Here is a 25,130-nt window from a genome sequence, read left to right as displayed (position 1 = left end):
TATCAGTGTGTGTATCAGTGTGTGTATCAGTATGTGTATCAGTGTGTGTATCAGTGTGTGTATCAGTGTGGATCAGTGTGTGTATCAGTGTGTATATCAGTTTGTGTATCAGTGTGTGTATCAGTTTGTGTATCAGTTTGTGTATCAGTGTATCAGTGTGTGTATCAGTGTGTATATCAGTGTGTGTATCAGTGTGTATATCAGTTTGTGTATCAGTGTGTATATCAGTTTGTGTATCAGTGTGTGTATCAGTGTGTGTATCAGTGTGTATATCAGTTTGTGTATCAGTGTGTATCAGTGTGTGTATCAGTGTGTATATCAGTGTGTATATCAGTGTGTGTATCAGTGTGTATATCAGTGTGTGTATCAGTGTGTATATCAGTTTGTGTATCAGTGTGTATCAGTGTGTGTATCAGTGTGTATATCAGTGTGTATATCAGTGTGTGTATCAGTGTGTGTATCAGTGTGTGTATCAGTGTGTATATCAGTTTGTGTATCAGTGTGTGTATCAGTGTGTATATCAGTTTGTGTATCAGTGTGTCAGTGTGTGTATCAGTTTGTGTATCAGTTTGTGTATCAGTGTGTCAGTGTGTGTATCAGTGTGTATATCAGTGTGTATATCAGTGTGTGTATCAGTTTGTGTATCAGTGTGTATATCAGTGTGTGTATCAGTGTGTGTATCAGTTTGTGTATCAGTGTGTGTATAAGTGCGTATCAGTGTGTGTCAGTGTGTGTATATCAGTGTGTGTATCAGTGTGTGTATCAGATTTTTTGGGTTTTCTTGATTTCTAGCCTCCGTGGCTGCTGCCAGAGCTGCGAACGCGGCCGAGTTAAATCAACTCCAGCTGGAGATGGAGAACGTTGTTGAGGAGATCGAGTCGATGGAGAAGAGACAGAAACTTCTGGAGGAACAGAACCTGGTTCTTCTGTGAGTCGTATTAGCAGTGACAAGCTAGCAGTGTTGAATTCTCTGAAACCTCAGTGCTGTGGAATTCTCGCATCTGATTGGTCAGAGGTATTGTCCAGTCAATCAGGTGCTTGTGAACCAAATCCCAGCAGTGTCAGTTATCAGACTACAGTCAGACTCCTGAATTTATCCTCCATCTCTATCACCTGCTCACCTCTTTGCTTCCTGCAATTCCTCATTTAATTCTGCTCCAGATGAACACGTCTGCTCAACGAATAAATCTCATAAATATTTCTGTAGACCAGAGCACCAGCTCCTGAACAGCAGCTACACCGAGCTCATCGAGCAGCTCAACCTCCAGCTGTCAGAGAAAGCTGATACTCAGATTACTCTGAACAAAACGAGGAGTGAGATCCAGACTACCGGGGAGAAGATGTCTCTAGTGCACTCACTCAGGAAAGATCTACAGCAGAACCTGATCAGGGAGAGGAAGCAGTATGAAGAAACCAAGAAAATGCTGGAGAAAGAGGTACTGAAGAGTACCACCACTTCATCATAGCACCAGGTCACAGCATGGCATGATGTTTGTGTTTGTTTTGTAGATTGATGAGATGATGAGCACCATTCAGGAGCAGACAAAGATGAACACTGAGATGCAGAAAGAGCTGGACGTGGCTTTGTCCAAGCGTGTGAAGAAAGAAGAGAGAGCTGATGAGCTTTTAAATGTAAACTGACTCCTGATCTGCTGATATGTAATGTAGGCAAGCTTCCACTACAGGAACTGTTGTTTCAGGAACTCAAGGACGAATCAGACAAAGAGGAAAAGGTAGAGGAATTCTTCCCTCTGATTTGACGAGACATCTGTCACTCAGGAAATACAGGAAGTATGAAATTGTGTATCTAACTTTATTTCTTGTACATGTGTGGAGTTCTGCCTTCATTTTAAACCATTTTAAATCTTTTAAAGAAAATAAGAAACATATATATTTATCTTTATAAGAGAATGGAGTTCAATCAGCGCTACTGTGAGGAAGGACGTTCATATGGTCAGTGTGATGTTGGATATACTGATAGCCAGTGGCGAGCCATGCGTTTCACACCTAGGCCTTCACTGGTGTCCTTCCTGAATTAATCCACCTCTATACCATCATTATGACGCCACGGCAATAGATACTAATCAACCATTAAATATCAAAGTAAAAAAGAAATTATTCTACAGTATTTCACACCTCACAAGGAATAGTCCATTTTATGACGGTTACTTTTCTCAAAAAAGACATTCTTGATGCCGTATGCAGAAAACTGCAATCTCCGGAGGACGCAGCATCCGAAATGAGACGCAGAGAATATAGAAACACTGTATAACAGTGCGCTGTGTCACAGGCTCTTATAGAGAACATGAATAACATTACATTACATATAGCAAAAAACACATTAACACAATTCAGTCTCACAAGTTTCCTTTCACTGCAGCAAAAAAACCCACAGCCCACCCCGGGGATCTGGAATGAAGGCAAACTGAAAACCCAGAAATAAAAGAAAATCCAAAAGCAGAAATGGTTCTTGAAAAATCTTACCAACTATTTTGAAGAATCAAAGGGATTTTCTTGTAAAGTCCACCTTGAAAATGTATTTGTAAGGATGTCTGAGACCAAATCGATTTCTTCTCCTCTGTCAGCCATTGTGAGTTAAAATATATATATATTATTTAGTTTGTGCGGGTCCCTGCCTCTGACTACTCCAATTATCCAATCAAAAGACGGGAAATTGCTGACGTAATCGTACGCCTGCTAGATGGCCCCAGTGACGCCAACTCGAAATCTGATTAATTAATTTATCTGGTTCATTGCCACTTATTTTAAGCTCCAGGCGCCTGCACTATTGATTCTGAAGGCCTTACGGCCGGGCAACACATGATGTCAGCCACTAGCTGAAATATGATTGGATAAATACTTATCATAAATATACACTACTGGAAGCAGCGCAACCGAGAGAAAAGCTATGAAATGTAGAGAATAGACTATTGGGAATAATTTAATACACATTCATGGAAAAATATAGCATAGCATGATAGCATATCATGGAGTAAAGATTAGTTTGCGATCTCTAAAAACACACCAGGAATGTTCGGAAGAGCAAACTATTCCAGATTAAAGGATGTAAGGAGCGCTATAAGAGCAGAGCTGTGTTCATACACACACCAATCCACTTTCTATTGCTGCAGATACTGCTGGACTTCCTGTAGATCCTGAGTGACAGATGTCTCGTCCAATCAGAGGTCAGATTTCCATTCGCAAATTATTCCTACCTTTTCTACATCTGAATTCAATCAGAGGTCTGAATTCTCCTTGTGTTTTCTGAATTTTTATTGTGTTTTATACTTCTCGGTCACTGTACAGGAATCATCGTCTTTACACAGAAGCGCTCGACTTTAAACATGAAGAATAAAATCACTGATAAAAAATGAGAAGGAGAAAAAAGGCCAGCGGTGAAATAAATCAAACAGGAGATTAGAATATGGTCAATATCTCAGTGCAGGAACACAGCTGCTGTAACGATTGCATTAATGGCTGCTTTAATTGAACACACTCATTATTACGCAGCTCACAGGACAGCACTTGAGCCAGCGCAGACTGAGGCAGTTTTTTTACTCTATATGTTTATATTCTGCAACATAATAAAGACACCCGACTAAATCAATAATATCACACAAGAAAAATGGATTAAATCCAAGATTAGAATCTTTCATAACCGCCTCTTATCTTTTTAACATCATTCAGGTCTATAGTTACATCTACATATAATTAATAATAATAATTTATTTTAATATAAAAAAAAACAAATATCTGTCTTTCTTCTGCTGTTAAAACGCAATGTTCCAGTTGACGTTTAGTTTAAGCAGCTAATTTTATACCTGAAAATCAGATCTTCCTTGCGGCTAAGTAAAGCTCAGTAGGTGCCCTCTTGATGGAGCTATTCATCATGTGTTATAATTAAACCTTCCTTGTGTTTTAGCAAATCTCATTGTTGGAGAGAAGTATGGTCAGGCTGAAGGCGTCACAAGAGAAACACGCAGAACAGATCAAGGGCAAGGCTGAAAAATCAGACGAGCTCACGGAGCAGAGGTAAGGTAGCTAACGGAGCTTCACCTCTGATTCCACGCTGTTTATTTTCGTTAATGCTCTGATTCTGTGTTATTGACAGAAAGCTCCGTGAGAAAGAGCTAGAAGAGCTGAGAGAGGCACTGAAGCTGCAGCTGCTCAGCCTTCAGGAGAACATCGGGACGGTACGAAATGTGCTGAGCAAACTTTTAACACATCTCCTTTTTTCCCCCCAGAAAAGAATCAAAGCACCAAATCCCGTCTCTCAGATGTGAGATTTAAGGCATCGATTTGCCGCCCGAGCTAGATCTCCCTGAGCCAAGTCTTCACGCTGAGCTTTTGAAAAACACATCTTCAAAGGTACGTCGTGTAGAGCTGACCTTTAGCAGAGATGAGGATCGGACCGGACTCAGATCCGCTACACCGAGCGACTGGAGGCTGTCGCGTCTGAGCTGGTTAAAGGATAACTGCAGCAAAACGGACTCAGATAAACCTTCGGATTATCTAGAGATCAGATCAGATCAGGATTAGCCGGTTTCATCTTTAGAGCAGGATTAACATTTTGTTTTTTAAGGCGAAGTTGAAACACATGTTTTAAAGCCATGTTTAAGATCGGCTCATATCAATGTGTGTGTGATATTACAGTTGCTAACATCACGACACCACAAAGTTCCCCTCAGAACACAGCAACATTCTATTTATTTATTAAAGAACATTATATTGTACTTTTTATCCATTTATTGTTTTGTTTAATGTTGAGGAACATCTATGAAGCGACTTCTGATGTCACTTAGGTTATAGCAGCTATAAATATAAATATCCCTCACCAGCCTTCCAGTAAATAAAATCATTCAGCTTGCAAAATATAAAGATTTATTATTACTATATTTGGGTTTAAAGGAGTTTTTGTTCGTTTTTCAGGTGGAACGAGAGATAGAAGAGGAGCAGAAGGAGAATGGCGTTCGTCTCGAGGCTCTCTCGAAGCTTTCATCTATTTTCAGAGCTCAGAGGCAGAAGGAAGACGACGCTCTGGCGGATCAGCGCGGCCTGAACAGAGAGTCAGTATCTCATTCGTGTAGCGCCGTTCAGCTCTGGATTGTGATTGGTCAGAAGGTTCTTCAGCTCTGACTGTAGAGCAGCTTAAAAGAACTTTTAGATTAAAGAGCTCAGTCTAATACCTTGTTGTTTCTATAGCAACAAGGATTTATGTAATATTCATGGAAGGAGTCTCCAGTGTCAGCGCTGTGTAATAGTCAGAGATATAAAGTCTTTTTCAAGACGGAGGTGTTCACACTTCTTTGCGGTTTCTTAATAACCTGCTGAGCCGCTGGATTTCTGCTTCATGTACACTATATATACATGCAGACTGCTTCTACACACATTTGTGAAAGAATGGGTCTCTCTCAGGAGCTCAGTGAATTCAAGCGTGGTACCGTGATATGGTTCCTCTTGTGCAATAAGTCCATTCATGAAATTTCCTCACTACTAAATATTCCACGAGTGGTATTATAACAAAGTGGAAGCAACTGGGAACAACAGCAACTCACAGAGATATGTAAAATCACAGATCAGGGTCAGTGCATGCTGAGGAGCACAGAGCGCAGAAGTCGGCAACTTTCTGCAGTTTTCATCCAAACTTTGTGTAGCCTTCAGATTAGCTCAAGAACAGTGAGTAGAGAGCTTCATGGAATGGATTTTCATGGCTGAGTAGCTGCACCTGAGCCTTACATCACCAAGTGCAATGTAAAGTGTGGGTGTAAAGCACACTGCCACTGAACTCTAGAGCAGTGGAGACATGTTCTCTGGAGTGACCAATCACGCTTCTCTGTCTGTGGTGTGGGGTCGATTTCAGGGGTTGGGCTCGGCCCCTTAGTTCCAGTGAAAGGAACTCTTAATGCTTCAGCTTCATACCAAAACATTTTGGACAATTTCATGCTCTTTGTGGGAACAGTTTGGGGATGACCCCTTCCTGTTCCAACATGACTGCACACCAGTGACCAAAGCAAGGTCCATAAAGACATGGATGAGTGAGTTTGGTGTGGAGGAACTTGACTGACCTGCACAGAGTCCTGACCTCAACCCCATAGAACACCTTTGGGATGAATTAGAGTGGAGACTGTGAGCCAGGCCTTCTCGTCCAACATCAGTGCCTGACCACAAGAGGAATGGTCAGAAAAATCCCATAAACACACCTTGTGGAAAGCCTTCCCAGAAGATTTGAAGCTGTTATAGCTGCAAAGGGCGGGACAACTTAATATTAAACTCTATGGATTAAGAATGGGATGTTATTAAAGTCTGTGTGCATGTAAAGGCAGACGTCCCAAAACTTTTGTCAATATACTGTATTTTCTACAATATTAAATGTAGCTGTAAAAGGAATAAAGGAATAAATAAAACAGACACAGGCTTTTCTTCTTCACAGAACATTTTTTCTTTTCTTTTTTTTCAGACTGGAGAAATCGAAGCGGAGGCTGGATGAGCGCTTTGCCTCCATCGCCAAATATAAACTAGAAACCAAAGCGATGGAGGAGGAGATGAAAGAGCTTCAGGAGGCCAACAAGTACGATTCGTTTCCGTAGCCTTAAGCACGCTGTGGTGTGAGTCGAGGCGAGCTCAGACATGAGCTTGTATCTCTTCCCGTCTTCACGAGACGTTAATATTAAAGTTCAGTAGTATGTTACATTGTTCCTGGTGATGTTTCTCAGTAAGGTTAGTGTGTCATGCTGAGTGGAATTGCACTTCATTAGGTTTACAGAGTCTTGTAATAATATATTAATAAGATTTTTGGGGAAATGTTGATATTTCTGCCTCATTTCTGGTGTGCTGGAAGCCTCAGAAGTTAGCATTTGATGCTAAGTGTAATTAGCATGTAATTTTAGTCATGCAGAAGATTTTTTCTGAACTTTAACAAGACATCTGAGGTAAAAGTTTGTCTCTTTTCCACGGTTACTGTACCTTCTCACAGTTTACACCGATCAGCCATAACACTGTGACCAGAGCCAGGTGAAGTGAATAACACTGAGTATCTCCTCATCATGGCACCTGTTAGTGGGGGGGATATATTAGGCAGCAAGTCAACATTTTGTCCTCAAAGTTGATGTTAGAAGCAGGAAAAATGGACAAGTGTAAGGATTTGAGCGAGTTTGACCAAAAGGGCCAAATTGTGATGGCTAGACCACTGGATCAGAGCATCTCCAAAACTGCAACTCTTGTGGGGTGTTCCCGGTCTGCAGTGGTCAGTATCTATCAAAAGTGGTCCAAGGAAGGAACAGTGGTGAACTGGAGACAGGGTCATGGACGGTCAAGGCTCATTGATGCACGTGGGGAGAGAAGGCTGGCCCGTGTGATCCGATCCAACAGACGAGCTACTGTTGCTCAAACTGCTGAAGAAGTTAATGCTGGTTCTGATAGAAAGGGGTCAGAATACACAGTGCAGGACGGGTCAGGGCTGTTTTGGCAGCAAAAGAGGGACCAACACAATATTAGACAGGTGGTCATAATGTTATGCCTGATCTGTGTACATATGTATATGTTATAAAAGCACTCTGTGTTCGCTAAAACATTAGCCTGGTTTAACAGTTATTTGTTACGTAGTGAGAAAATCCCCACAAAGTCAGATGTGGAGACCCCTGATAAAGATGAGTGTTGTAAAGATAACGTGATGATATGGAAGGATTTTTGTGTTTGTTTGTCTCAGGGTCAGTGTGGAGATGTTTCAGAAGAAGCTTCTGGAGCTCGAGGGGCAGCTGACCAGAGAGAAGCAGAGCAGGTCCATGGCCATTTCATCACTAATCCATCAAAGTGTCTAGAAACACAACTTATTAATATATGTAAAGAGAGAGTTTGTTATATTTTGGGGTTTTTTCAGGGCAGAACTCAAGGCGGAGAGAGAAGAACTCTGTGTGAGAATCGAAACTCTGAAAGATCATCACGAGGACAGTGTGAGGAAACTCCGCTCTGCCAGCGCACTACACAAGACGAGATACAGCACACTAACTGAAGAGGTCAGAGTCTCTCATTACAGAGGAACATTATTATTACACACACACACACACACACACACAAAAACAAACACACACACAGTAAATTCAGATCATATTAAAATGTTGGGTGATGTTCCTTTTATAATGTTTATTAAATCTGGTAGAAAATAAAACTGCAGGAACATGAAGGCCTGAGCTGTGTGATGGAGGAGCTAACACAGCGCATCTCCAGAGCGGAGGCGGAGCACAAACAGACGCAAATCAGCTCCAACAACCAAATACAGAGGATCAGCGTAAGACTCCACTCATGTGACGCTCTCTTTTCTGTAGAAAATTCTAGAAGAAGGCAGAAGGTGATATTTTAAACACATGATTAATGATTAATGAATGATTATTTCATTCATTAATCACTTCATTCATTATTTTTTTGCTCATAATAATATTAATAATACTAAATCACATTGTGTCCAGGATTTGCACCGTAAAACATTTCCGAGTAAAATATGAAGTCAAATCTGTAGAGCGTCCGATTACTTTCGGTTTGAACTCCAGACTGTTCCTCTGGATATTCTGAGTAATCTGCTTTAAAATGAATAATAACCCCGGGGTAAAGAAGCTCCAGTAATTTCCTACAGATAAAAAACATCAAAGGCATGCTCATCAAAAATCAAAGGCAAATTTATTTATTTATTATGAAATAAATGATCTGTCAAATTCTGAACACCGCACACAATTGTTCAAGATGTGCAACATGCAAATTTATGCAGATTTATGCTAATGTGATGTGTTGTGCATCAACTGATTCACCTACCAGATCTTCAGAAGCCTCAGAAGCACACACACACACACACACACACACACACACACACACACCTAAATAAAGCATGCATTGGACGTTTCTCTGAAAGATGGAGGCGGAGTCAATCACTCAAGCTCGACTGGAGGAAGAAAAGGAGCTGAAGGATCAGGAGTCGATGCTGTCGAAGGTCGAGGCTCAGTTTGACGTTCTTCATTCTCAACATCAAGCCCTCAAACAACAAACAACTGGTACACACACACACACACACACACACACACACACACACACTTAACTTTAATACATCCAGCTTCAAATATCTGTCAGAATTACCTCGTAAAATCATACAACTAATGTCATATTAACCATCTCAAGGAATTTAATACAAATTTTGTTGACAAAGAAAAGAAAGAAAGAAAGAAAGAAAGAAAAAGAAAGAAAGAAAGAAAGAAAGAAAGAAAGAAAGAAAGAAAGAAAGAAAGAAAGAAAGAAAGAAAGAAAGAAAGAAAGAAAGAAAGAAAGCTCATTACACACAGTGGTATGTGTTCAGTGAGGTTTGAGTGTTTATGAAACTTGTATGGAAGGAGTCTCCAGTGTCAGAGCCTCGTGTATAAACCTGATATTAAGATGATCTTCTCTACTGCTTTCTCAACCTCGTACCTTTCAGAGCTGAAGGCCAGAAGATCTCACCTGGAGTTTTCCATACAGCAGGTGACAGAGCGAGCCGCGGCGGCGCTCCAGGTGAAGGTAAAGCAGAAAGTTACAGTTCATTAACACACGTGTTTATCTCAGTGTAGTGTCTACTGAACACGCCCCTGCAGATAACCTGTTACTATAGAAACTAGGATCTGTTCACATAAAACAAGCGCGTTAATATGAAGCTGTGATTCAGAGAGAATGCATGATAAACACACTGACGTTAGCTCCGGCGAGAACGCATGATAAACACACTGACGTTAGCTCCGGCGAGAACGCATGATAAACACACTGACGTTAGCTCCGGCGAGAACGCATGATAAACACACTGACGTTAGCTCCGGCGAGAACGCATGATAAACACACTGACGTTAGCTCTTGCGAGAACGCATGATAAACACACTGACGTTAGCTCCGGCGAGAACGCATGATAAACACACTGACGTTAGCTCCGGCGAGAACGCATGATAAACACACTGACGTTAGCTCTTGCGAGAACGCATGATAAACACACTGACGTTAGCTCCGGCGAGAACGCATGATAAACACACTGACGTTAGCTCTTGCGAGAACGCATGATAAACACACTGACGTTAGCTCTTGCGAGAACGCATGATAAACACACTGACATTAGCTCTGGCGAGAACGCATGATAAACACACTGACGTTAGCTCCGGCGAGAACGCATGATAAACACACTGACGTTAGCTCCGGCGAGAACGCATGATAAACACACTGACGTTAGCTCCGGCGAGAACGCATGATAAACACACTGACGTTAGCTCCGGCGAGAACGCATGATAAACACACTGACGTTAGCTCCGGCGAGAACGCATGATAAACACACTGACGTTAGCTCCGGCGAGAACGCATGATAAACACACTGACGTTAGCTCTTGCGAGAACGCATGATAAACACACTGACGTTAGCTCCGGCGAGAACGCATGATAAACACACTGACGTTAGCTCCGGCGAGAACGCATGATAAACACACCGACGTTAGCTCCGGCGAGAACGCATGATAAACACACTGACGTTAGCTCCGGCGAGAACGCATGATAAACACACTGACGTTAGCTCCGGCGAGAACGCATGATAAACACACTGACGTTAGCTCCGGCGAGAACGCATGATAAACACACTGACGTTAGCTCCGGCGAGAACGCATGATAAACACACTGACGTTAGCTCCGGCGAGAACGCATGATAAACACACTGACGTTAGCTCCGGCGAGAACGCATGATAAACACACTGACGTTAGCTCTTGCGAGAACGCATGATAAACACACTGACGTTAGCTCCGGCGAGAACGCATGATAAACACACTGACGTTAGCTCCGGCGAGAACACATGATAAACACACTGACGTTAGCTCCGGCGAGAACGCATGATAAACACACTGACGTTAGCTCTTGCGAGAACGCATGATAAACACACTGACGTTAGCTCCGGCGAGAACGCATGATAAACACACTGACGTTAGCTCTTGCGAGAACGCATGATAAACACACTGACATTAGCTCTGGCGAGAACGCATGATAAACACACTGACGTTAGCTCTTGCGAGAACGCATGATAAACACACTGACGTTAGCTCCGGCGAGAACGCATGATAAACACACTGACGTTAGCTCCGGCGAGAACGCATGATAAACACACTGACGTTAGCTCCGGCGAGAACGCATGATAAACACACTGACGTTAGCTCCGGCGAGAACGCATGATAAACACACTGACGTTAGCTCCGGCGAGAACGCATGATAAACACACTGACGTTAGCTCCGGCGAGAACACATGATAAACACACTGACGTTAGCTCCGGCGAGAACACATGATAAACACACTGACGTTAGCTCTTGCGAGAACGCATGATAAACACACTGACGTTAGCTCCGGCGAGAACGCATGATAAACACACCGACGTTAGCTCCGGCGAGAACGCATGATAAACACACCGACGTTAGCTCTTGCGAGAACGCATGATAAACACACTGACGTTAGCTCTGGCGAGAACGCATGATAAACACACTGACGTTAGCTCTGGCGAGAACGCATGATAAACACACTGACGTTAGCTCTGGCGAGAACACATGATAAACACACCGACGTTAGCTCTTGCGAGAACGCATGATAAACACACCGACGTTAGCTCTGGCGAGAACACATGATAAACACACTGACGTTAGCTCTGGCGAGAACGCATGATAAACACACTGACGTTAGCTCTGGCGAGAACACATGATAAACACACTGACGTTAGCTCTGGCGAGAACGCATGATAAACACACTGACGTTAGCTCCGGCGAGAACACATGATAAACACACTGACGTTAGCTCCGGCGAGAATGCATGATATACACACTGACGTTAGCTCTGGCGAGAACGCATGATAAACACACTGACGTTAGCTCTTGCGAGAACGCATGATAAACACACTGACGTTAGCTCTGGCGAGAACGCATGATAAACACACTGACGTTAGCTCCGGCGAGAACGCATGATAAACACACTGACGTTAGCTCCGGCGAGAACGCATGATAAACACACTGACATTAGCTCTGGTGATATGCAGGAAGATCTGAAGAAGGAGCTGCAGACCCTGCGAGAGGAGCACATGGAGCTGGTGCGCTCACACGCTGAGCAGATCGACACCACCGAGAGGAGCGTTTATGAGAACGGACTGATGCTGGAACAAGTGAAGATGGAAAACAGTCGCCTTCATCTGGTGGGTCTGCTGATTATTAGCTGCTCTTTAAATGAAATCTGGAGCAAGTCTGGTTTAACGATAACACTGGGTCTGATGTTAGTGTATTGAAGGAATGAAGGAGGACATTGTTAATGCGAGGAGAGAGAAGGAGAAGAACACGCAGGAAACGAACTGGATGAAAGAGGAAGTGCGGTCCATTTATGGTGAGTTTCCTTCCATGTTATACTGGAGTAACATCTGTGTTTATTCAGCGTCTCCGTTTTTACTCTCTAACACATTCCTCAACGCTGTCTCACATGCTAACAATCTGCAGGAGGTTTACTGGAAGCCTGGAGCAAAGATCAACTGGCCACAGAGGTATGTTTCCTACAGCATCATGTCCTGAGGTGTTTCTTTATTCATTATAGAACACCAGAATGTTCATAAAGTTGATCAGAATGTTTACAAAACTTTGCATTATAGCAGCTTGGAACGTCCGTTCCTTCCTCAGCCTTTAAAAAAGCTCTGACACTGGAGACTCCTTACAGAAATGTTCGGTTAAATTATTAAAAAATTACTCAACACATTGAGATCGTTCAGAGTTCAGAACTCAGCACCACTGAGGTATAAGAATGGCAGAATTTCATGAACATATAAAAAAGTAATAATAATAATAATAATAATAATAATAATAATTCTCCCTCATGCTGTAGGAATCTTCAGAAAAAGACCAGAAGCTGTTGGAAGCAATGCAGATGTTCATGCTGCAGGTCCAGGAGAGGAAGCAGAGCGTCAGAGACATCAACAGCAGGCTCGAGTCAGAGCTGAAGGCCATGAGCAGGCTGCTAGAAATCACTAAACCTCAACAGAAACATCTGTAAAGGAGATTGAGCAGGTTTCATAAGAATAGTACCGTCTTCATAACATCTGGACTCATCTCACCAGCAGCAGAGAGCTCGAGAAACCACTTGTTTTCTCCTCTCTGTAACACCACATACTGCGACTCTCCTTTAACTTCAAGAGAATAAACAAAAACAGCTGAAAGTAATTTACTTCATGGACTTTTCATAATTATAACTGGATAAAAGTGAAGGAAGGAAGGAAGGAAGGAATTTACTTCATGAATTTCCAGGACTAGAACTGGATAAACCTTGTCAGATTGCTGTGGTGTAAAAGAAATGAAACATTTCAGTCTTTATATTTATTTATAAAATATGAGAAAAGCTGAGAGTCGTATCTCAGGAACGAGGTGAAAACTCACGCAGTGTCAGAATTCTTTTTTATCCGTTTATATTGCACCTGTGACTCTGTACATTTCTTCATAGATTTCTTATCAAACAGTAAAACCCTGAACAGATCCATTTACATGCAGAGACATTACACACACACACACACACACACACACACACACAGTATATACACATGCTAATAAAAATGTCTAGCTATACAGACACAGACAGAGACGTCTCTCACGTGTACATCAGGTGATCTCTGTTATTTTCCCGCGAACACGTTTAGAATCCTCACGTCACGCATGTGACAGTTTGGCACAGAGAAGTTCGCAAGAAGAGACAAATAACAGGAGAAATAATGAGCGTACATTCACAGACCAGCTGCAATAAACACCACAGAGAGGAACACACACACACACACAATCAGTACAACTGTACAAATTTACAAAGTGGGAAAGAAAATGTACCATTCAGTACTAATTTACAGCTCAGAGGCAGAGCGGTGAGGATGTTCAGCGTCTCTACACAGAGGGAAAAGAAAAAACAAGGCGGATTCCAGAGTCGTTTATAAAAGACTCCATCTGTACTTTACAAAAAATAAAAAGCTCTCAGATGGTTATGGCTCTTTTCTGATTGTGTTTTTTTTTCATCTCCAGCATCAGTGCGTCACTTGAAAGTCCTGATAAAACGTGCAAGATGAACAAATGACATGCTAATTTTTAAGCATTGCTGCTATTTCTGTTAAACCATTTCGATTCTCCATGAAGGAACTGAACTATTCTACAGTTAATAAAACTAAAACATGCACAGGACATTTATTTCCTCAGTTTAAAGAAAAGGTGAAAATCGAAATGCACACTTTAAGCTCGAACTTACTCGACTATGTGGAGAACAAAATCTCATCCAAAACTCTGTAATGATGTCATTTCTACATAAACGCTTCATTAAAATAGCAGCAAAAGTCCAGATTTATAAATTGCTCATTTAAATTTAACACAACTTTATAATCACTTCCTGTGCTGCAGACTCGAGGCACGAGACAGACTTCCATTTCAACATGAACCTCGTGCACTGATAAAGTAATAACACACACGTAACACACGTCAGGGCCTCAGTGTCCATTTCCTCCTTCTGACAGAATGCGGTTGGGTTCAGTGAATCGGGCCGTGAGTAGGTAAAAGAGTGCGGGTCCAGGCACCAGGGCCAAGAGCGGCAAATCCTGCCCGAGTTTATCCAGTCGGGAGATGGAGATGATGCCATAAGCGTGGAGGAGCCAATGACTGAACAGCACCACCAGACGCTTCTTTTTAGCCACAAGGTTCTTAAAGGACTGTTGAGAGGGAGGGGGGCAAGAGGTAGGCAGGAGGAGAGAGAGAGAGAGAGAGAGAGAGAGAGAGAGAGAGAGAGAAGGAGAGAGAGAAAGGGTGGGGGGAGGGAGAGGGGTCATTAGTGTCCTTAATGGCATTCATATTTCAACAGGGAAGCCTAAAGGTCTCATATACATACACTATATTGCCAAAAGTATTCGCTCACCTGCCTTGAATCGCATATGAACTTAAGTGACATCCCATTCCTAATCCATAGGGTTCAATATGACGTCGGTCCACCCTTTGCAGCTATAACAGCTTCAACTCTTCTGGGAAGGCTGTCCACAAGGTTTAGGAGTGTGTTTATGGGAATTTTTGACCATTCTTCCAGAAGCGCATTTGTGAGGTCACACACTGATGTTGGACGAGAAGGCCTGGCTCTCAGTCTCCGCTCTAATTCATCCCAAAGGTGTTCTATCGGGTTGAGGTCAGGACTCTGTGCAGGCCAGTCAAGTTCATCCACACCAGACTCTGTCATCCATGTCTTTATGGACCTTGCTTTGGTCACAGGTGCACAGTCATGTTGGAAGAGGAAGGGGCCAGCTCCAAACTGTTCCCACAAAGTTGGGAGCATGGAATTGTCCAAAATATCTTGGTATGCTGAAGCATTCAGAGTTCCTTTCACTGGAACTAAGGGGCCAAGCCCAGCTCCTGAAAAACAACCCCACACCATAATCCCCCCTCCACCAAACTTTACACTTGGCACAATGCAGTCAGACAAGTACCGTTCTCCTGGCAACCGCCAAACCCAGACTCGTCCATCAGATTGCCAGATGGAGAAGCGCGATTCGTCACTCCAGAGAACGCGTCTCCACTGCTCTAGAGTCCAGTGGCGGCGTGCTTTACACCACTGCATCCGACGCTTTGCATTGCACTTGGTGATGTATGGCTTGGATGCAGCTGCTCGGCCATGAAAACCCATTCCATGAAGCTCTCTGCACACTGTTCTTGAGCTCATCTGAAGGCCACATGAAGTTTGGAGGTCTGTAGTGATTGACTCTGCAGAAAGTTGGAGACCTCTTCGCACTATGCGCCTCAGCATCCGCTGACCCCGCTCCGTCAGTTTACGTGGCCTACCACTTCGTGGCTGAGTTGCTGTCGTTCCCAAACACTTCCACGTTCTTATAATACAGCTGACAGTTGACTGTGGAATATTTAGGAGCGAGGAAATTTCACGACTGGATTTGTTGCACAGGTGGCATCCTATCACAGTTCCACGCTGGAATTCACTGAGCTCCTGAGAGCGACCCATTCTTTCACAAATGTTTGTAAAAACAGTCTGCATGCCTAGGTGCTTGATTTTATACACCTGTGACCATGGAAGTGATTGGAACACCTGATTCTGATTATTTGGATGGGTGAGCGAATACTTTTGGCAATATAGTGTATATACATACACACCTATATATGCACACCCTGACAAAAGTCTTATCCAAGTTGTAGGAACAACAAATAATAACTTGACTTCTAGTTGATCATTTGGAATCAGAAGTGGCTTATATGAAAGGCAAAGGCCTCTAGATTACGCTTATTTTAAAAAAGATAAAATCTTATCATGCCGTGATTTTTAATTATTTAATTAGGACAGAAAGGTCAGACTTTACTTAGACAAAAGTCTTGTCGCTTAACAGAAAGTACAGTACAGAACATAAAGTCACGGTGCAGTGGAAAAAAAAATAATATTGTGTATGACTCCCATGAGCTTGGAGGACTGCATCCATACGTCTCGGCAATGACTCAAATAACTTATTAATAAAGTCATCTGGAATGGCAAAGAAAGCATTCTTGCAGGACTCCCAGAGTTCATCAAGATTCTTTGGTTTCATCTTCAATGCCTCCTCCTTCATCTTACCCCAGACATGCTCAATAATGTTCATGTCTGGTGACTGGGCTGGCCAATCCTGGAGCACCTTGACCTTCTTTGCTTTCAAGAACTTTGAGTGTGTGTGTCTCAGTGTGTGTGTGCGTGTATGTGTGTGTTTACCTGGATCTCCGAAGCAGACATGTACACAGCCAGCGTGACCAGCGACAGGACCAGAATGATGTAGGGAAACGCGTAATCTGTTCACACACACACACACACACACACACACAGACCTTATTTACAACTATCAATGTTCCAGTAACGTTGATCTCATGACTAATCGCTTAGGGAGGAGTGTGTGGAGTGTATGAGTGGGAGTGTGTGAGTGGGAGTGTGTGAGTGAGTGAGTATGAGTGTGTGAGTGGGAGTGTGTGAGTGGGAGTGTGTGAGTGGGAGTGTGTGAGTATGAGTGTGTGAGTATGAGTGTGTGAGTATGAGTGTGTGAGTATGAGTGTGTGAGTATGAGTGTGTGAGTATGAGTGTGTGAGTGAGTATGAGTGGGAGTGTGTGAGTGGGAGTGTGTGAGTGGGAGTGTGTGAGTGGGAGTGTGTGAGTATGAGTGTGTGAGTATGAGTGTGTGAGTATGAGTGTGTGAGTATGAGTGTGTGAGTGAGTGAGTATGAGTGGGAGTGTGTGAGTGGGAGTGTGTGAGTGGGAGTGTGTGAGTATGAATGTGGGAGTGTGTGAGTATGAGTGTGTGAGTGGGAGTGGGAGTGTGTGAGTGGGAGTGTGTGAGTAAGAGTGTGTGAGTATGAGTGGGAGTGTGTGAGTGGGAGTGTGTGAGTGGGAGTGTGGGAGTGTGTGAGTATGAGTGTGGGAGTGTGCGAGTGAGACTGTGAGTATGAGTGTGAGTGTGTGAGTATGAGAGGGAGTGTGAGTGAGACTGTGTGAGTATGAGTGGGAGTGTGTGAGTATGAGTGTGTGAGTATGAGTGGGAGTGTGTGAGTATGAGTGGGAGTGTGTGAGTGAGACTGTGAGTGGGAGTGTGTGAGTATGAGTGGGAGTGTGTGAGTGAGACTGTGTGAGTATGAGTGGGAGTGTGTGAGTATGAGTGGGAGTGTGTGAGTGAGACTGTGAGTGGGAGTGTGTGAGTATGAGTGGGAGTGTGTGAGTGAGACTGTGAGTATGAGTGGGAGTGTGTGAGTATGAGTGGGAGTGTGTGAGTATGAGTGGGAGTGTGTGAGTATGAGTGGGAGTGTGTGAGTGGGAGTGTGTGAGTATGAGTGGGAGTGTGTGAGTGAGACTGTGAGTGGGAGTGTGTGAGTATGAGTGGGAGTGTGTGAGTGAGACTGTGAGTGGGAGTGTGTGAGTATGAGTGGGAGTGTGTGAGTGAGACTGTGAGTATGAGTGGGAGTGTGTGAGTATGAGTGGGAGTGTGTGAGTATGAGTGGGAGTGTGTGAGTGGGAGTGTGTGAGTATGAGTGGGAGTGTGTGAGTGAGACTGTGTGAGTGGGAGTGTGTGAGTATGAGTGGGAGTGTGTGAGTGAGACTGAGTGGGAGTGTGTGAGTATGAGTGGGAGTGTGTGAGTGAGACTGTGTGAGTATGAGTTGGAGTGTGTGAGTATGAGTGGGAGTGTGTGAGTGGGAGTGTGTGAGTATGAGTGTGTGAGTATGAGTGTGTGAGTATGTGAGTATGAGTGGGAGTGTGTGAGTATGAGTGGGAGTGTGTGAGTGAGTGGGAGTGTGTGAGTATGAGTGGGAGTGTGTGAGTGGGAGTGTGTGAGTATGAGTGGGAGTGTGTGAGTGGGAGTGTGTGAGTATGAGTGGGAGTGTGCGAGTATGAGTGTGTGAGTATGAGTGGGAGTGTGCGAGTATGAGTGTGTGAGTATGAGTGGGAGTGTGTGAGTATGAGTGGGAGTGTGTGAGTATGAGTGGGAGTGTGTGAGTATGAGTGGGAGTGTGTGAGTGAGACTGTGTGAGTATGAGTTGGAGTGTGTGAGTATGAGTGGGAGTGTGTGAGTGGGAGTGTGTGAGTATGAGTGGGAGTGTGCGAGTATGAGTGTGTGAGTATGAGTGGGAGTGTGTGAGTATGAGTGGGAGTGTGTGAGTATGAGTGGGAGTGTGTGAGTGAGACTGTGTGAGTATGAGTGGGAGTGTGTGAGTATGAGTGGGAGTGTGTGAGTGGGAGTGTGTGAGTATGAGTGGGAGTGTGTGAGTGGGAGTGTGTGAGTATGAGTGGGAGTGTGTGAGTGGGAGTGTGCGAGTATGAGTGGGAGTGTGTGAGTGGGAGTGTGCGAGTATGAGTGTGTGAGTGTGTGAGTATGAGTGGGAGTGTGCGAGTATGAGTGGGAGTGTGAGTGAGACTATGTGAGTATGAGTGGGAGTGTGTGAGTGAGACTGTGTGAGTGGGAGTGTGTGAGTATGAGTGGGAGTGTGTGAGTGAGACTGTGAGTGGGAGTGTGTGAGTATGAGTGGGAGTGTGTGAGTGGGAGTGTGTGAGTATGAGTGGGAGTGTGTGAGTATGAGTGGGAGTGTGTGAGTATGAGTGGGAGTGTGTGAGTATGAGTGGGAGTGTGCGAGTGAGACTGTGTGAGTATGAGTGGGAGTGTGTGAGTATGAGTGGGAGTGTGTGAGTATGAGTGGGAGTGTGCGAGTGAGACTGTGTGAGTATGAGTGGGAGTGTGTGAGTATGAGTGGGAGTGTGTGAGTATGAGTGGGAGTGTGTGAGTATGAGTGGGAGTGTGTGAGTGAGACTGTGTGAGTATGAGTGGGAGTGTGTGAGTATGAGTGGGAGTGTGTGAGTATGAGTGGGAGTGTGTGAGTGGGAGTGTGTGAGTATGAGTGGGAGTGTGTGAGTATGAGTGGGAGTGTGTGAGTATGAGTGGGAGTGTGTGAGTGAGACTGTGTGAGTATGAGTGGGAGTGTGTGAGTGAGACTGTGTGAGTATGAGTGGGAGTGTGTGAGTATGAGTGGGAGTGTGTGAGTATGAGTGGGAGTGTGTGAGTATGAGTGGGAGTGTGTGAGTGAGACTGTGTGAGTATGAGTGGGAGTGTGTGAGTATGAGTGGGAGTGTGTGAGTGGGAGTGTGTGAGTATGAGTGGGAGTGTGTGAGTGGGAGTGTGTGAGTATGAGTGGGAGTGTGCGAGTATGAGTGTGTGAGTGTGTGAGTATGAGTGTGTGAGTGTGTGAGTATGAGTGGGAGTGTGTGAGTGGGAGTGTGTGAGTATGTGAGTATGAGTGGGAGTGTGGGAGTGGGAGTGTGGGAGTGTGAGTATGAGTGTGTGAGTATGAGTGGGAGTGTGTGAGTGGGAGTGGGAGTGTGAGTATGAGAGTGTGAGTGGGAGTGTGTGAGTGGGAGTGTGAGTATGAGTGTGTGAGTGGGAGTGTGTGAGTGGGAGTGTGGGAGTGGGAGTGTGTGAGTGGTAGTGTGTGAGTGGGAGTGGGAGTGTGTGAGTATGAGTGGGAGTGTGCGAGTATGAGTGGGAGTGTGTGAGTGAGACTGTGTGAGTATGAGTGGGAGTGTGTGAGTATGAGTGGGAGTGTGTGAGTGGGAGTGTGTGAGTGGGAGTGTGTGAGTATGAGTGGGAGTGTGTGAGTGGGAGTGTGTGAGTATGAGTGGGAGTGTGCGAGTATGAGTGTGTGAGTGTGTGAGTATGAGTGTGTGAGTGTGTGAGTATGAGTGGGAGTGTGTGAGTGGGAGTGTGTGAGTATGTGAGTATGAGTGGGAGTGTGTGAGTGGGAGTGGGAGTGTGCGAGTGGGAGTGGGAGTGTGGGAGTGTGAGTATGAGTGTGTGAGTATGAGTGGGAGTGTGTGAGTGGGAGTGTGAGTATGAGTGTGTGAGTGGGAGTGTGGGAGTGTGAGTATGAGTGTGTGAGTATGAGTGGGAGTGTGCGAGTGGGAGTGGGAGTGTGGGAGTGTGAGTATGAGTGTGTGAGTATGAGTGGGAGTGTGCGAGTGGGAGTGGGAGTGTGGGAGTGTGAGTATGAGTGTGTGAGTATGAGTGGGAGTGTGTGAGTGGGAGTGTGAGTATGAGTGTGTGAGTGGGAGTGTGTGAGTGGGAGTGTGGGAGTGGGAGTGTGTGAGTGGGAGTGGGAGTGTGTGAGTATGAGTGGGAGTGTGCGAGTATGAGTGGGAGTGTGTGAGTGGGAGTGGGAGTGTGGGAGTGTGAGTATGAGTGTGTGAGTATGAGTGGGAGTGTGTGAGTGGGAGTGTGAGTATGAGTGTGTGAGTGGGAGTGTGTGAGTGGGAGTGGGGGATTGTGAGTGTGTGAGTGGGAGTGTGGGATTGTGAGTGTGTGAGTGGGAGTGTGTGAGTGGGAGTGGGAGTGTGGGATTGTGAGTATGAGTGGGAGTGTGTGAGTATGAGTGGGAGTGTGTGAGTGGGAGTGTGTGAGTGGGAGTGTGTGAGTATGAGTGGGAGTGTGTGAGTGGGAGTGTGTGAGTATGAGTGGGAGTGTGCGAGTATGAGTGTGTGAGTGTGTGAGTATGAGTGTGTGAGTGTGTGAGTATGAGTGGGAGTGTGTGAGTGGGAGTGTGTGAGTATGTGAGTATGAGTGGGAGTGTGTGAGTGGGAGTGGGAGTGTGCGAGTGGGAGTGGGAGTGTGGGAGTGTGAGTATGAGTGTGTGAGTATGAGTGGGAGTGTGCGAGTGGGAGTGGGAGTGTGGGAGTGTGAGTATGAGTGTGTGAGTATGAGTGGGAGTGTGTGAGTGGGAGTGTGAGTATGAGTGTGTGAGTGGGAGTGTGGGAGTGTGAGTATGAGTGTGTGAGTATGAGTGGGAGTGTGCGAGTGGGAGTGGGAGTGTGGGAGTGTGAGTATGAGTGTGTGAGTATGAGTGGGAGTGTGCGAGTGGGAGTGGGAGTGTGGGAGTGTGAGTATGAGTGTGTGAGTATGAGTGGGAGTGTGTGAGTGGGAGTGTGAGTATGAGTGTGTGAGTGGGAGTGTGTGAGTGGGAGTGTGTGAGTGGGAGTGTGGGAGTGGGAGTGTGTGAGTATGTGAGTATGAGTGGTAGTGTGTGAGTGGGAGTGGGAGTGTGTGAGTATGAGTGGGAGTGTGCGAGTGTGAGTATGAGTGTGTGAGTATGAGTGGGAGTGTGTGAGTGGGAGTGTGAGTATGAGTGTGTGAGTGGGAGTGGGGGATTGTGAGTGTGTGAGTGGGAGTGTGGGATTGTGAGTGTGTGAGTGGGAGTGTGGGATTGTGAGTGTGTGAGTGGGAGTGTGGGATTGTGAGTGTGTGAGTGGGAGTGTGGGATTGTGAGTGTGTGAGTGGGAGTGGGAGTGTGGGATTGTGAGTGTGTGAGTGTGAGTGTGAGTGTGAGTGTGGGAGTGTGAGTATGAGTGTGTGAGTGGGAGTGTGTGAGTGGGAGTGTGGGATTGTGAGTGTGTGAGTGGGAGTGGGAGTGTGAGTATGAGTGTGTGAGTGGGAGTGTGTGAGTGGGAGTGTGGGATTGTGAGTGTGTGAGTGGGAGTGTGAGTATGAGTGTGTGAGTGGGAGTGGGAGTGTGAGTATGAGTGTGTGAGTGGGAGTGTGGGAGTGGGAGCTGGTGTTAAACACTCACACAGGAGTCCTCCTCCGACCGCCTGCAGCACGGTGAGGATGGGGAAGAAGTACAGTGCTGCATAGATGCTTTTAAAGCGATCCGTCTTCCCCAAACCACACGCAATCTTCTTCACCAGCAGCGGCCGCAGCAGCATCATGAACACCAGGCAGAAGGCGTAGTAGATCAGCACGATGGTGTAGCTGCAACAAACACACTAATTTATATACTAACATTCACATTCTCACACACACGCGCGCCCTCACACACACAAACGCGCTCTCACACGCGCTCTCACGCACACAAACGCGCTCTCACGCACGCGCTCTCACGCACACAAACGCGCTCTCACACGCGCTCTCACGCACACAAACGCGCTCTCACGCACGCGCCCTCACGCACACAAACGCGCTCTCACGCACGCGCCCTCACGCACACAAACGCGCTCTCACGCACGCGCCCTCACGCACACAAACGCGCTCTCACGCACGCGCCCTCACGCACACAAACGCGCTCTCGCACGCGCCCTCACGCACACAAACGCGCTCTCGCACGCGCCCTCACGCACACAAACGCGCTCTCGCACGCGCTCTCACGCACACAAACGCGCTCTCGCACGCGCTCTCACGCACACAAACGCGCTCTCACACACAAACGAGCTCTCACGCACGCGCTCTCACGCACACAAACGCGCTCTCACGCACACAAACGCGCTCTCACGCACACAAACGCGCTCTCACGCACACAAACGCGCTCTCACACACAAACGCGCTCTCACACACAAACGCGCTCTCACACACAAACGCGCTCTCACACACAAACGCGCTCTCACACACACAAACGCGCTCTCACACACACAAACGCGCTCTCACACACATGCTCTCACACGCGCTCTCACGCACACAAACGCGCTCTCACACGCTCTCACGCACACAAACGCGCTCTCACGCACACAAACGCGCTCTCACGCACACAAACGCGCTCTCACACGCGCTCTCACGCACACAAACGCGCTCTCACGCACACGCTCTCACGCACACAAACGCGCTCTCACACACGCGCTCTCACGCACACAAACGCGCTCTCACGCACACGCTCTCACGCACACAAACGCGCTCTCACACACGCGCTCTCACGCACACAAACGCGCTCTCACACACATGCTCTCACACGCGCTCTCACGCACACAAACGCGCTCTCACGCACGCTCTCACACGCGCTCTCACGCACACAAACGCGCTCTCACGCACACATGCGCTCACACACACAAATGCGCGCTCACACACAAACGCGCTCTCACACACAAACGCGCTCTCACACACGTGCACTCACACACGCGTGCGCGCTCTCACACGCACACTCTCACACACACATGCTCTCACAGGGGGAAGACAGCCTCCTGGGTGCAGTGCAGTGTGGTGATGTAGTCTGGACTTGGGTTGTACAGCATGGTGTACCAGTCAGACAGCATCTGGACACTGCAGGAGCGGATGGTCAGCTCTCCTACAGGCTCGTTCAGCAGCAGGGTGATCACGGCCGCCACGCTGCACTCACACAGAGCCGTCACATGCTGCAGCACCGCACTCGAACTGCACACAACACCGACACATCATCAACAACACTCACACCACCACCTGCCTTAATTAGAAAAACAGAACACCGATTTCGTCTACTGCTGCTTTTAACTCGTTAATATAGCATAATCACTGTGTATATATTACTATTATTACAACATCTATTACAGCATTCTGACTCCAGAAAAATTCTGATAAACCGGTGTAGGCTGCTGCTGCTTTCACCTTTTCTTGCCTGAGTACCACTCGATGAAGAACCAATGCAGGACCAGTGGCAGCATGGCCATGAAGCCCAGGTACAGCCAGTCATAGAGCTCTGGAGAACCTGTACACTTCTGACAGATCTTCTCCAGGTTCACTCTCTCACCTCGGGGACACACCTGCAGGAGGAGCACGTGATTCTCCCTGGACATGCTCTCATATAACAACCTGTGGAGCTCTTTACCTGCCAGGTGTGCATTTAATCAACATGAATCATTATCATCATAGACGAATGAATCACTTACCCCACATTCTCCTTCGATTGTCCCGTTAATGAGGGTTTTTCCACAGTAAAGGCCCGGGCAGGTGGAGCTCATCGCCACAGCTGCATTAAAACACAAACACATAATGAATCACATCTATCAGGGAGGCTAGTCACCTAGCATGATTACTAGCTAGCTAACCTGACGCACAACAGGATTTTCAAGAATCTCTGCTTATTTCATATCAAAAAGAAAACAATGAATTGACAATTCTTTCTACCCAATTTTAACGTCATGTAGCCGAAACAGTACACTGTGTAATTAATTATATAAGTGCTTAGCTTAGACAAGTATCCAAAGCAAGCTAGCTTCTTTTTATTTTTCCACCCGTATCAGTGAGAAAAGCCCGCCCTTGCGTTGGGATTGGCTACTATTAGTGATATAAGCCGTTACATTGTCGAGCTGTCCAATCAAAGAATTGCTTGTGCATACTTTAATGCGCGAAACCAATCCCAGAGCAGAAGAAGAAGGACGTAACGCAATACGGGTGTGGAAAATATATTAACTAGCTAGCCAGCTAGCTCTCGTAAACGTTTTCCACTAAAAACATTACGAACCGCAGTTTCGTGATAAGTCGAGAGAATGTTTGCTGTTCTGGTTTATACATACCCATTATGTTAAGGTAGATCCACCGGCTGTTACAGAGAAGACTGCTAAAACGCCTAGCTTAGCTAACTACATCTGCCAACAAGTAGCTTAGCAACGCCGCGAGCTGAAACTTGCATTATACGGCGAAGTCTCTGGTAGTGATGTGTCGTTCACGAAAGAGTCGATTCCTTGACCCGGTCGGCTCTTTCGAAATTAGTACAGTTTAAGAGTCGTTTTCAACGACTATATACATTATTACGATTATTACGATTATATACATTTTATTAAACAAGTTCAAGTAGATACGTGAAGAAAGAGTAATCACGGCGGTGAAA

General features: G+C 45.7%; 2 protein-coding genes across 3 annotated transcripts; one reads left to right on the top strand and one right to left on the bottom strand.

Annotated features, from left to right (window-relative positions):
• The first annotated feature begins 1,513 nt into the window (after positions 1-1,513).
• On the top strand, positions 1,514-13,976 carry ccdc175 (coiled-coil domain containing 175). Of its 2 annotated transcripts, XM_058398222.1 has the most exons (14): positions 1,514-1,632; positions 3,923-4,032; positions 4,112-4,193; positions 4,930-5,066; positions 6,458-6,568; positions 7,706-7,777; positions 7,877-8,012; positions 8,156-8,284; positions 8,900-9,038; positions 9,455-9,534; positions 12,058-12,210; positions 12,293-12,395; positions 12,506-12,549; positions 12,885-13,976. In XM_058398222.1, the coding sequence occupies exons 1-14, from the start codon at positions 1,519-1,521 to the stop codon at positions 13,050-13,052; spliced, it is 1,578 nt and encodes a 525-aa protein (XP_058254205.1). In that variant the 5' UTR covers positions 1,514-1,518; the 3' UTR covers positions 13,053-13,976. The 2 variants fall into 2 exon arrangements, with proteins under 2 accessions (XP_058254205.1, XP_058254204.1); XM_058398221.1 differs by having other exon boundaries at positions 12,293-12,549.
• On the bottom strand, positions 13,358-24,976 carry jkamp (jnk1/mapk8 associated membrane protein). Its single transcript, XM_058398243.1, has 7 exons — positions 24,817-24,976; positions 24,190-24,269; positions 23,909-24,063; positions 23,492-23,698; positions 22,131-22,312; positions 16,755-16,831; positions 13,358-14,733 (listed from the first exon to the last, which is right to left on the bottom strand). Exons 1-7 carry the CDS (start codon positions 24,818-24,820, stop codon positions 14,515-14,517), a joined length of 924 nt encoding a protein of 307 aa, XP_058254226.1. The 5' UTR covers positions 24,821-24,976; the 3' UTR covers positions 13,358-14,514.
• Between the last annotated feature and the right edge of the window lie 154 nt (positions 24,977-25,130).

Source organism: Hemibagrus wyckioides, linkage group LG09, assembly GCF_019097595.1.
Source record: "Hemibagrus wyckioides isolate EC202008001 linkage group LG09, SWU_Hwy_1.0, whole genome shotgun sequence".
Lineage (NCBI taxonomy): Eukaryota > Metazoa > Chordata > Actinopteri > Siluriformes > Bagridae > Hemibagrus > Hemibagrus wyckioides.
The sequence above is the reverse complement of the archived record's forward strand: the minus strand, read 5'-3'. Positions and strand labels throughout refer to the sequence as shown.

Coding starts and splice junctions, on each gene's coding strand:
- jkamp (XM_058398243.1), bottom strand. Junction 23,699..23,908: donor TGGTACTCAGGCAAGAAAAG/GTGAAAGCAGCA, acceptor TGTTGTGTGCAG/TTCGAGTGCGGTGCTGCAGC. Junction 16,832..22,130: donor GGTCGGAGGAGGACTCCTGT/GTGAGTGTTTAA, acceptor GTGTGTGAACAG/ATTACGCGTTTCCCTACATC.
- ccdc175 (XM_058398221.1), top strand. CDS start 1,519: ATGATGAGCACCATTCAGGAGCAGACAAAGATGAACACTGAGATGCAG. Junction 4,194..4,929: donor TTCAGGAGAACATCGGGACG/GTACGAAATGTG, acceptor TTCGTTTTTCAG/GTGGAACGAGAGATAGAAGA. Junction 9,535..12,057: donor CGGCGGCGCTCCAGGTGAAG/GTAAAGCAGAAA, acceptor GGTGATATGCAG/GAAGATCTGAAGAAGGAGCT.